The 11,577-nt window shown below is 38.0% G+C and overlaps 2 protein-coding genes across 2 annotated transcripts; one reads left to right on the top strand and one right to left on the bottom strand.

Moving 5' to 3' along the window:
* Positions 1-4,734: 4,734 nt before the first annotated feature.
* Positions 4,735-5,856, bottom strand: LOC145643013 (uncharacterized). The gene is made up of 3 exons (XM_081694177.1): positions 5,682-5,856; positions 5,212-5,579; positions 4,735-5,094 (listed from the first exon to the last, which is right to left on the bottom strand). Exons 1-3 carry the CDS (start codon positions 5,854-5,856, stop codon positions 4,735-4,737), a joined length of 903 nt encoding a protein of 300 aa, XP_081550303.1.
* Positions 5,857-8,845: 2,989 nt separating this feature from the next.
* LOC145643012 (uncharacterized) lies at positions 8,846-10,674 on the top strand. Its single transcript, XM_081694176.1, has 3 exons — positions 8,846-8,959; positions 9,048-10,553; positions 10,618-10,674. Exons 1-3 carry the CDS (start codon positions 8,846-8,848, stop codon positions 10,672-10,674), a joined length of 1,677 nt encoding a protein of 558 aa, XP_081550302.1.
* The last annotated feature ends 903 nt before the right edge of the window (positions 10,675-11,577 follow it).

Raw genomic sequence — 11,577 nt, 5'->3', positions numbered from 1 at the left:
TTTTCTCATAAAGGAAAACAATAAAATCTACATTAGAAACCAAATAAAAACTATACTAGAAATCAAATAAAAGAGAAAAGGAAGAGAATTACCAAGCGAAAGATCACCCCCCAAGCCAAATCAAGCAATGCCTTCATTGACTTGGGAGTGTAGCCTACTCCTCATCCTCGTTCATCCTCGAATAGCCCCCTCCATGGATAGAACCGGCTCCTCCATGGCTCGCACCACCACCTCCATAACCCGAACCACTTGCAAAGTAGTTAGGGTCCACATTCCCCCAAGCTCACCAAAAGGAACATCGGCCTCATAACCATGGACCGATGAGTAGTCCACATAGGTACTGTAAGCACTTGGGTCCGTGTATCCTCCTTGAGGATATTTGAACCAATAGGGAACAAGTGAATCAGGGGGAATAGCCCCCTGACGTGCATAATCATCATACATGGGGTACAAACCCCTCCCGACGTTCCTCTCCACATACCCCACCCGTCTATCTAGAGACCCAACTCTAGTGTTCAAGTCCCTAACCATACTCTCGACTCTCCCTTGCCCCACCTCAATCCTATCCAATAGGCTCCTAAAAGCCGAAAAGTCATAAGGGGCGTTGGGGTCAATGTTGTAGTTGGTTGAGGAAGTGGGAATGTCATATCTGAAGGGTGGAGGTGGTGGGTAGTGTGGTGAATGGTGATGAGGGGAGTGGTCTAGGGGAGATTGGTGGGGTTGTGGTGAAGGGTGAGGTGGTTGTACCTCACCTTGACCGTTAATCTCAAAAGTATAAGAAGGCTTCCCCTTCTCAAATTTGGTCAAGGCGGGGTTGGGCAAAGTAAAAGCATTGTCCTTTCTACCCGATTCCCTTTGAATCACCCACCAAGTTTCACCTCTTATGACATTTATCTCATTTAGGCCACCTAAATAGGGTAGGTCCATAATAGTTGGGCCGGCTACCTTCCCTTCGTTGTTAGGGACAAAGTTAAGGTGTTTGACCGCTATGTGAGTTACTAGACCACCAAAATAAATGGGTACCCTAGACCTACCCGCCTCGGCCGCATTTGCCACCCTTTGGAAGTGGTTGGCCATCTTATGGACAATGTTGAGCTTATCGCTCCTAGGTATCATGTATGACCCTAACAATTCTAGTTCATCCCGCCTAACATTGCACTACTACATTTTTTATCTATTGCCACGGCCTAAAAAAGGCTAATACAACGGTATTTAATTGTCGTTGCAATAGATTAGTCTACTGCGACGGACGGTAGATCTATTACAACGGCTATAATGAACCGTTGTATCAGCCTAGATATATCAATAAAAGGGAAAGCTATTGCAACGGTAGTGATTATGTAATGGGAAAAATAGGAGGCGCGCTGAAAATTTCAGCTTCCCTCTACTTTTTTTTCCCAAAATTTTTGAACCTTTATACTATTCCAAGGGCAAAAAATAAGAAAAAAAAATCAAAAGAAATATTTCCCCCAATTCTCTCGTACACTATCTGATACTTCTCTATTTCAATACACTAAGAGCTACTTCCCCCAATTCTCCATTTTCTCCATTTCAATACACTAAGAGCTACTTCCCCCAATTCTCCATTTTCTCCATTTCACCGAATTATCCATTTTCCCCCAATTCTCAATTTTTCCCAAATCTCCATTTTTCAAAAACTTTAAATTCTCAATTTTCCCCAAATCTCCATTTTCATTTCTGAAATTACTCAAGAGGTGGCGAAGTGGCGAAGGTGGAACTCAAGAGGTGGCGAACTTCAGGTGACGTCTGGTTGCTCAAGAGGCGGCGAAAATCTCCATTTTCATCTTGCATGTGGCTGATATCTCAAAATTGAGTTCAAGCGCCTTCAAGGTATATAAAATTTCTTAAATTTCTGAAATTTCTTAATCGAAATTTTTGTTGTTGCATTTTGATATATAAAATTTAAATTGTTATTGCATGTGGCTGATATCTCGAAAATCTCTGTTTTTCATTTCTGAAATTTCTTAATCGAAATTTTGTTGTTGCATTTTGATATATAAAATTTAAATTGTTATTGTTGTATTTGGGAATTTGTATTTAAGGCCATGGAATTACTTTATCTTTGAGTTCGAATTTCATGGTTTTTTTCCTTATATTTTATTGCAAAAATGCAATGTATTGTTGGGCTATGTTTGGTTGAATTTGTAGTTGTTTTTGCTTCAATTATATTGGAAAAAAATGCTGTGATTTTCTGGTGTATATTGTGCTCGAAATTTGGGGTGTATATTATGCTCGGATTTTTTTTTTGGTAAATAGGAATTTTATTACCAAAAGAAGAATTACAACTTACAATAAAGCTAAGCTGTAACACCCAAACACCACAAACCCAACAAAGCCAACAAAACAAACAAAAAAAAACTAGAATCCAGTTCAGCCTAGCCACCTTCTAGGAAGGGTTCTAGGCAGAACCAGAAACACTAACTGGACTCAAGACTTAGTCACCTTCTAGGAAGGGTACTAAGAGCAAGGACCAGGACAACAAAACTAGATAGAATACATCATATACCTATCAGAGCTATTACATCTGCAAGCAACAAGAAAGATTATCTCCTTAATCAGCTCAGAAGTTGGTTTGCAGTTGCCTGTAAACATCAAAGAGTTCCTTTGCAGCCATATATTGTAAACAATCTCAGAGAAGCACATGACAATAAGTTTACTTCTAACATCATTCTTTCTGCAATACTTTGAAATCCAAGCCAACTCAGCAGAAAAACTTAGCACAGGTCTACTGAACCCAAAGATCTGTAACATTACAGTCCAAATTACTTTAGAGTAATTTCAATAAAAAAAACAAGTGGCTCACAGTTTCATTTGCACTATTACAGAAGAAACAGCAAGGATCAAAGTGGATTTTCCAGGCCAACAACCTATCTTTAGTAACCAGTCTGCCCAATACAGCAAGCCAAGTGATAAAAATGCTTTTTGGAGAAGCTTGATTATTACAAATGATTCTCTTCCAGGGAACCTTAGGACCATGAGGTTTGATGATACTGTAAAGCTTTTTAATCTACATTTTACCATATACAGTAACATTTGACCATCCACCTATGCTGTTCAAATATCTCTAGAAGCAAGGATCTTTTTCAAAATCCAAGAAGCTTTTTTGGGAATAGGAGCAGTCCACAAATTCTTCCCAACAAAATAGTATATGTGAACTTATTTAACCCATAGATTGTCAGATTTACAAGCAAGATCCCAAAGTATCTTGGTAATAGCATCCTTGTTCCATTCTTCTAAAGAAGTTGAGTTCCAGCCACCACAAGACTTAGGTAAGCACATAAATCTCCAAGCCACTAAAGCTTTCTTTGTGGGGTTACCTTTCCCAGTCCATAAGAAACATCTAAATCTGGACTCAATTTCCTTGAGAATTTTCTTTGGCAACACAAAAATTTGAGCCGAAAAAGCTTGGATTCCAAACAAGACACTTTTAACCAATTGAAGTCTTCCAGCATAAGATAAGTGTTTAATAGCCCAAGTGTCAATTATGCATGTAACCTTTTCAATTAAAGGCCTACAATCTGAGATAGTGAGCTTTTTAAAAGAAAGAGGTACACCAACGTACCTAAAAGGCAAAGAGCCATTAGCCATCCCAAGAACTTGCTGAAGCTCAACTCTCTCTGGATCTACGATACCTCCAAAATAGGCATCACTTTTATCCAGATTTGTAGATAATCCTGAAGCCATAGAAAATTTCTGAAAAGCCTTGAAAAGAAGCTGAACAGAACATAAATCAGCTCTAGCAAACAGCAAAAGATCATCTGCAAACATCAAATGGGTAATCCCAAGTTTTTAACACCTAGGATGAAAGTTAAAATCTGGATTCTTAGTCATGTCCTGCAGACACCTAGAAAGATATTCCATACATAGAGCAAAGAGGAAAGGGGACATGGGATCACCTTGCCTTAGCCCTTTCCTTGCCTGAAAGGGAGTAGAAGGGTAACCATTGATCATAACTGAGTAAGAGACAGAAGTAATGCACCCCATAATCCAATTAATAACCTTGTTAGGAAAACCAAGCTCACCCAGCATAGTTTTAAGGAAGCTCCATTCCACAGAGTCATAAGTTGTCCTTAAGTCTATCTTCAACATACATCTAGAGGTAACATATTTATGAGAATACCCTTTAATCAATTCTGTAGCAAGCATTATGTTGTCAGCAATGTGCTTCCCAGGTATAAAACCAGCTTGAGCATCATTCACAACTGACCCAACAACTTTTGCTAATCTAGCAGTAATGCCCCTAGAGATCAATTTATAAACTAGAGTACAACAAGCTATAGGTCTGTAATCTTTTGTATAAGAAGGGTTCTGAATTTTTGGGACCAAAGTGAGATTAGTACATCTCCAAGACTTCTCTATCACACCAGTGTCAAAGAAATTCATAACAGCTTTGAAAATATCAGTTTTCACATGATTCCAAGCTTTCTTGAAAAACACAGCATTAAACCCATCTATACTAGGGGCTTTATCATCTCCAATACTAGCCAAAGCATGATTAATATCAGAGTGAGAAACAGGAGAAGAAAGATTAGCAATATCCTCAGAAGTAAGATGTTTCCCAGCCCTAACCACAGCAATATCAACAGATGGTAAAGTACTAGCAGCAGACCCCAGCAACTTCTTATAAAAGCCAATGATTTCATCTTGCACCATAACAGGATCCTTAAGCAGAATATCATCAGTATTGTAAATGGAGTCAATTCTATTCCTATTCTACCTTTGCTTAAGAACAGAAAAGAAATAATGAGAATTAGAGTCTCCAAGCTTGATCCAATCCATTCTAGATTTCTGCTTTAAAATACTCTCATAAGTATTCATCCAATATTTCACTTCTTTAATTCTAGTAGCTTCCTGAGCTTGGAGAGAAATATTAGTAAGATCCTCTGCTAACTGGGACTGAATCTCAGCTAAAGAGAGTCTAGCTTCTTCTAGTCTATCAGTAACTTTAGCAAAATGCTTAGTGTTTAGAAACTTAAGGCCAGTTTTGACAGACTTCAATTTCTTCCAAACCTGCAACATATGATTCCCAGTAACAGCAATATCCCAATGAGAAGACACAAATGCAAGAAACTCCTGATGAGAAGCAAGACAATTTAGAAATCTAAAAGGCTTGCCTTTTCAAGCAATTGAATGAGTAATATCAACTAGAACAGGGCAGTGATCTGAGCGAGAGGGAGGAAGGTAAATTGCCTCAGTCTGACCATAAGCCAACAACCAAGCCTCATTGACCAACCCTCTATCAATTCTAGAAGGAGTTCTATCCATACCAAGACCTTTTTTATTCCAGGAATAGAAGGAGCCCTTACTCTTAATTTCAACAAGCTCAAAGTCAAGCACAAAGCCCTTGAAATCCTTAACTTCATAATCAGTGACTGGATTACCATTAAACCTATCTTCTGAAGAGAGGATAGAATTATAATCACCAATACAAATCCAGGGTAATTGAATATTACCTAAAGCTTTGATTCCAGCCCACATAGAAGACCTATGCTGAATGGAATACAGGCCAAAGACAAAAGTGCAGGCAACCTGATGATGTAAATCTTTAGTAGTGATAACTGTATGAATGAATTGTTCATCAACTGCATTAATATCCAGGGACACAACATTTGGTCTCTAGCCAACCCAGATCCTACCCTTGGGAGAGTAAGTATAATTACAAACCCACTCCCAAACTCTTCCAAATTTCTTTTTCATAGCTTCAAACTTCTGCAACTTAACTTTAGTTTCAAGAATAGCCATAACATCAATAGAATGATCATTAAGTAACTGCTTAACAACAGTCACCTTATTAGGGTCATTTAGACCCCTAATATTCCAGGTTGTAATAATCATGGCACTAGAGAGGGATTACCATCACCCCTGTTTGGAATTATTTCAGCAATCTCATCTTCCAGCAGAGCAGAGTAAGCATTATTAGTTCTAGGAGCATTCTGATGAGTAGCTATAGCATGAGACCTAGCTCTTTTGCTTACCACTCTCCAATCATCATCCGAAAAAGCAGCAAAAGAAGTATGAGCAGGGGTAATAATAGGCTCAACATCAGCAGTTTGATCCTTTCCCTGATCCTATTCAGCAGCAGGAACTAGAACGGGTTGCTTCTGAACCCAGATCTTCTCTTGTGTGGGTTTAACTGGCTGAGCTACATCGTGTTTATGAATAGGCTTAGCCTTAGGAGCAGCACAGTTATGCCCCACTTTGTCACACTTCTTATAAAAGGGTGGAGACCATTCAAAATGAACTTTCAACTCAAGTGTTTCACCCACAGGGCTTTCAACAGTAACACTAGTAGGGAGTGTTCTAGTTATATCAACTTCTATAAGCACTCTAGCAAAGGAAACTCTGAGTTTCCTAGTAGTACATTCATCAGCAAACAAGGGCACCCCAATTGTACTACCAATTCTACTTAAAGTATCAGCACCCCAGCAATTCAATGGCAAATTGGGAAATCTAACCCATAAAGGCATAGTTCTAAGTATCGCAGCTTGAAAATTGAACTTATCAGTCCATGGCTTAACAATAGCAGGCTTATTATGAAACTTATGAGGTCCTGAACTTAGAACATCATTCTTATCAACACTTGAACACAGATTGATTATAAAATAACCATCATCATGCTAAAAAATTTCAGGCTTAGCAAAATTAATCCAGTTTTGGGCAATGAACTTATGAACAGCAGCAATTGTGGGATAAAAACCAACAACATAGAAGATAATTGCATTGAACCATTTAGAGTTACCTGCTGCGATCTCCTCTACTTGTATTTGAGCTACAGGTTTGCCACTCTTCAAAATAGGCGCCACAAAGTTTAGAGCAGCATCCTTAGCAGTCAGTTAACCTCGAAACAAACTCGACCAGTTCTCAGAATTCTTGGCTTGATTTGATGATCCAGGGTGTTCAGGATGACAAGTAGACCCAGAAACAACCGGAATCGCATCATTTGGTTGCACACTCGTAGCTTCCAGCAATGGAACAGTAACCGGGGAAACCCTAGGAACCCCTTCATTGGATTTCTGCAACTGAGTAGCAGCAAAGGAATCCTTAAGAATTTTCAGTTCAGCCTTAGTAATCCTTCCTCCTGATGGATGGACTAGATGAGCTGGTGGAGAAACCAGCTCAGTTTCACTCAACCTCAGGGATAGTGTTCACAATCAAGTTCTTCAATCGATTGAGATCAGTAGAGGAGAGAGATCCAAAAGCAGGAGATCGAGGGAGTGGAGTAGCTTGTTTCTTCTTCTTAGCCATGATAATCAGAGCTGAGTGAGAAACCAACCTCATATCAGACTATCATGCAGATCACAGATCACAGATCAGAGCTTCTCTCTCTAGCTTTTCTCTCTCTAGCTAATATGTTTGTCCTTTATTTGATTCTCGGATTTAATGGGTTTCTTTTAGCAGTATTGAAATTACCCAACATTGATATGATGAGAGGGACTCCTTCGATGCAATAGGTCATTAACAATCTCTTACAGCATATCTTATTGCCTTTGTGTTTCATGTGATTAGTTGTTTTTTTTTTGTTGATGATATATGTGCTGAATTTTCGGTGCAACTCATGCAATTTCTCTGTTTTGAATGTGTACTTGTAAATAAGATGATTAAAGGGTTTGAGTATCAGATTGATGTTCATCTGGGTTCAGTGATTCCGTTTTGAGCTTCTTTGTTTTTGTACATAATATTTTGGGTGCTCTATTTATATAATATCTTTGGTGCTCTATTTATCTGGTTTGGCTTATAGCCCTCCTTTTGTTTTCCCTTTAACTTATCAAGAAAGGAATTAAATGGCTTAAACTATAAAGAAAAATGATATTACCGTATATAGTGCTAATATCAAAGTTCAGGGGTTTTCTTAGTACCTTTTGGTCGATAATATCTTGAGATTGCCCGTGAAGTTGGAGTCGTAGCTGTACTTGTTTCTGCTATTGGTAGATAAAGGTATACGTGATATCTTGAGAGCATGTATATTTCTGGGGTAGGACGGTGTTGTGGTACTTCCCTGATTTTTCATTAATTTATCCTCATATCATTATTGGAAAAACCCGAACATTGATCAACTTCTGTTCCAGACATTCTAGTTTGTAATTTTCATTTCAAAGTATGGAAGATTTGCATGTTACTTTATTTTTGTTTAGTTTTTAGTCAGCTAGATACATTGTACCTTCTTTGTAGACTGATGTGATGTGAGATGGTTTAAAATCTTCCCCTTTTCTCCCAAATTTATTTACTACCTATGCTGCTATGTCCATAGAGATTATATTGGTAATTTGTTGACGATTTATGATATATTTTTATTTTTGAATAAAATATTTATTTCTCATGGAAATGTATGTGTGAAAATGCTCTTATGTATCACAACTCATGAGTCATGGCTACAATTTAAATTGTGGAGCAGAAGTTTATGTTTAGACTAGTCCTCTTTCTTCCTGGTTGTTGTAAAGCAGATTTACTGTCTGTTCTTTCTAATTGATTAAAGTGACTCTCTTAATTCTTAGTGAATTGATTAAATGTTTTTATTGTTAAAATTAAGTAAAATAACCCTCTTAATTTTTACCCAAAGGTATGGATAGTGGAACTAAAGAGTGGTGGATGTTTGCCAAATGGAGTGATGAATATGAACGGGGAGTAGATTAATATGTACAAAAGGCTTTTGCTTCTAAGTCTCAAGGAAATCAAATTTGTTGTCCTTGTGAAAGTTGTCATTATCGTTTTTGGCGTCATGAAGGTGTTGTGAGAGATCACCTTATTTGTAATGGTTTTGTTCCACGAACGGATAAGTTATCAGAGTTAGGGATCAACTTTGAAAGGGAACAAACTGTTTTGGATAATGAAGAAGGGTCAACCCCCAAATGATTTTAATGATGACATAGTAGAATTGTTGCATGATGCACGTGATGCTTTTAGAAAAGGGCCAAATGACGAGGCAAAAAAAGTTTTTCAAGTTAGTTGAAGAGGGCCAGGAAGAATTGTTCCCTGGTTGTAAAAATCATTCAAAACTTTCCTTCATGATCCGACTTTTTATTTTGAAGTGTGATCATAAGCTAACTAATGTTGCTTTTGGAGATATATTGGATCTTATAAGGGAGGTGTTACCTAATGCGAAACTGCCAGCTTCTTTTAATGAAGCAAAAAGTGTTCTGAAAGTGTTGGGGTTGGATTACACTAAGATAGATGCGTGCCCAAATGATTGCATGATATATTGGGAAGAGCATGAAAATGCAACAAGCTGCCATGTTTGTGAGACGCCAAGATGGAAAGCAAATGACACCGAGAATGACATACAAAATGAAAATGGAAAAACCTATAGGATTCCTCAAAAGATTCTTAGGTACTTTCCAATCAAGAAAAAGCTTCAACGACTATTTTTGTGTCAAGAGACGGCGAAATACATGACTTGGCATGCTGATGGGCGTGAAAATGATCATCTCTTACATCATCCTGTTGATGGTCAATCTTGGAAGGAATTTGATTCTTTATACCCAAAGTTTGCTGATGACCCACACAATGTGAGGCTTGGGTTAGCCACAGATGGATTTAGCCCATTCAATTCAATGAGCATTGTCCATAGTACATGGCTAGTTATGTTGATTAATTATAAATTGCCTCCTTGGATGATTATGAAGCGTGAGTTTTTGATGCTAGCCTTGCTAATTCTCGGCCCGTCTTCCCCTGGCAATGACATTGACATATATTTGCAGCCACTTATCAAGGACTTGAAGGATTTGTGGGAGTTTGGGTTGGAAACTTATGATGCTTCGACTAATCAAAGGTTTGACATGCATGTATCATTGATGACTACCGTGAGTGATTTTCCCGGTTATGAAATGTTATCTGGGTGGAGCACAAAAGGATACTTGGCATGCCCTGAATGTCATTATGAAATAGATTCCGAGTGGTTGCCTTGTAGTGGTAAGACTGTGTATAGGGCAAATCGTAGATTTTTGGATCCATCTCACCCTTGGTGTCATGATAAGAGGAATTTTGACGAAAAACTTGAGGAAAGATGTCAACCTATTCCATTGAATGGAATTGATATTGAGAATATGTTGCGTGATTTTCCAAATGCATTCGGAAAGAAGCAAAAGAAACCAAGGCGTGATGTGGATGATCCGAATCCGTGGAGAAAGATACCTATATTTTTTGAGTTACCATATTGGAAGCATTGCTCTAATCGCCATAATCTTGATGTAATGCATATTGAGAAAACTTTCTTTGATAATATCATTGGGACATTATTAGACATTTCTCCGAAGACCAAGGATAATGTGAGTGCTCGTCGAGATTTGGTAGAACTTAATTTGATGCCAGAGCTTCAACCAATTGAATTGGAAGATGGTAGTGAAGAATTTCCAAGATCTCGCTTTTGGATGTCATTGGAGCAAAAGCGTAAGTTCTGTCAGGTTATAAAAAATGCTAAGCTTCCTCAAGGTTATGCTACCAACCTTAGTCGTTGTGTGCAAGTTGGAGAAAGGAAAATAGCTGGCTACAAAAGTCATGATGCTCATTTTATGATGAATTATCTTCTTCCAATTGCTGTGAAGACAACATTACCCAAAGATGTTGCTAGTCCTTTGATAAGACTTTCTGCTTTTTTCAAAGGTATATGGAGTAAAACTATTGATCCTCGAGATCTTGACAAATTGCAATCTGAGATAGTTGAAACTCTATGCCTACTTGAGAGGATTTTCCACCTGCTTTTTTTGATATAATGGATCATTTACCCATACACTTGGTTGACCAAATTAAGTTGGGTGGACCTGTGAGTTCAAGGTGTATGTATGGAATTGAGAGGAATCTTCATGAAATGAAACAAGATGTTCGAAACAAGGCTCGTCCAGAAGGCTCAATGGCAGAAGGAAACCAAGTTAAAGAATGTGTTGCTTTCATAGCTAGATTTTTTAAACGATCAAGCAAAGCCACACCTGAAGTTAATGAGTGTGGTACCTCAAAATAATTTTTCCCTAAGGTAGGACATCCTATCAAAGGAAAAGGAAGGACCTCGGAGAAAAAAAATCTTGGAAACATAATTGATCGCAATACTTAGGCACAAGCACATCGTTATGTCTTGTTCAATTGTCATTGTGAGGAAGTTGAGAAATATATAAGGTAAGATTTGTAATAAAAATTTAGGTTTATTAATATTTTTTTGTAAAATGTCTTTATTCTAACTCTAGTGCGTTAGTAAGAGAAATATTTTTTTTTTACAGTGAGCACAAGATTTGTGTCAGTGGTAAAAGGAAAAAAAAAATGGAATAGTGCTCAAGACCATAGCAAGGATTTCATGGATTGGTTTAGGGAGAAAGTTGATTTGATTCTTAAAGATGGCCATGATAATATCCCGGACCATATTTTGTGGTTATCAAAAGGTCCCTCTCATGTTGCAAAAAAGTACACAGGATACTCGGTTAGCGGCTATGATTCCTAATGCAACGGAATTAGGGGTTGCAATAGATAAAAAAAGTAGTAGTGTTGGCGGGTTCATGCCTCCCAAAGATGGAAAGGCCAACAAACCGTTGCCAAAACTTTGGCATGGGATGTTGTATCTAAGTGCCCTTGGCA

The sequence above is a fragment of the Chenopodium album genome, chromosome 8, assembly GCF_948465745.1.
Source record: "Chenopodium album chromosome 8, dcCheAlbu1.1, whole genome shotgun sequence".
Taxonomy (NCBI): domain Eukaryota; kingdom Viridiplantae; phylum Streptophyta; class Magnoliopsida; order Caryophyllales; family Amaranthaceae; genus Chenopodium; species Chenopodium album.
This window is presented reverse-complemented; position numbering and strand designations above follow the sequence as displayed.

What these genes read in the sequence shown, in the direction of transcription:
- LOC145643013 (XM_081694177.1), bottom strand. Translation starts at nt 5,856, where the DNA reads ATGATTATTACAACCTGGAATATTAGGGGTCTAAATGACCCTAATAAG. An exon ending in AAGAGTTTGGGAGTGGGTTT is followed by an intron (nt 5,580 to 5,681) that starts GTAATTATACTT and finishes TCATTCATACAG; the next exon opens with TTATCACTACTAAAGATTTA. An exon ending in TGGCTTATGGTCAGACTGAG is followed by an intron (nt 5,095 to 5,211) that starts GCAATTTACCTT and finishes GCTTCTCATCAG; the next exon opens with GAGTTTCTTGCATTTGTGTC.
- LOC145643012 (XM_081694176.1), top strand. Translation starts at nt 8,846, where the DNA reads ATGAAGAAGGGTCAACCCCCAAATGATTTTAATGATGACATAGTAGAA. An exon ending in AGGCAAAAAAAGTTTTTCAA is followed by an intron (nt 8,960 to 9,047) that starts GTTAGTTGAAGA and finishes TTTATTTTGAAG; the next exon opens with TGTGATCATAAGCTAACTAA. An exon ending in ATTATCTTCTTCCAATTGCT is followed by an intron (nt 10,554 to 10,617) that starts GTGAAGACAACA and finishes CTTTTTTCAAAG; the next exon opens with GTATATGGAGTAAAACTATT.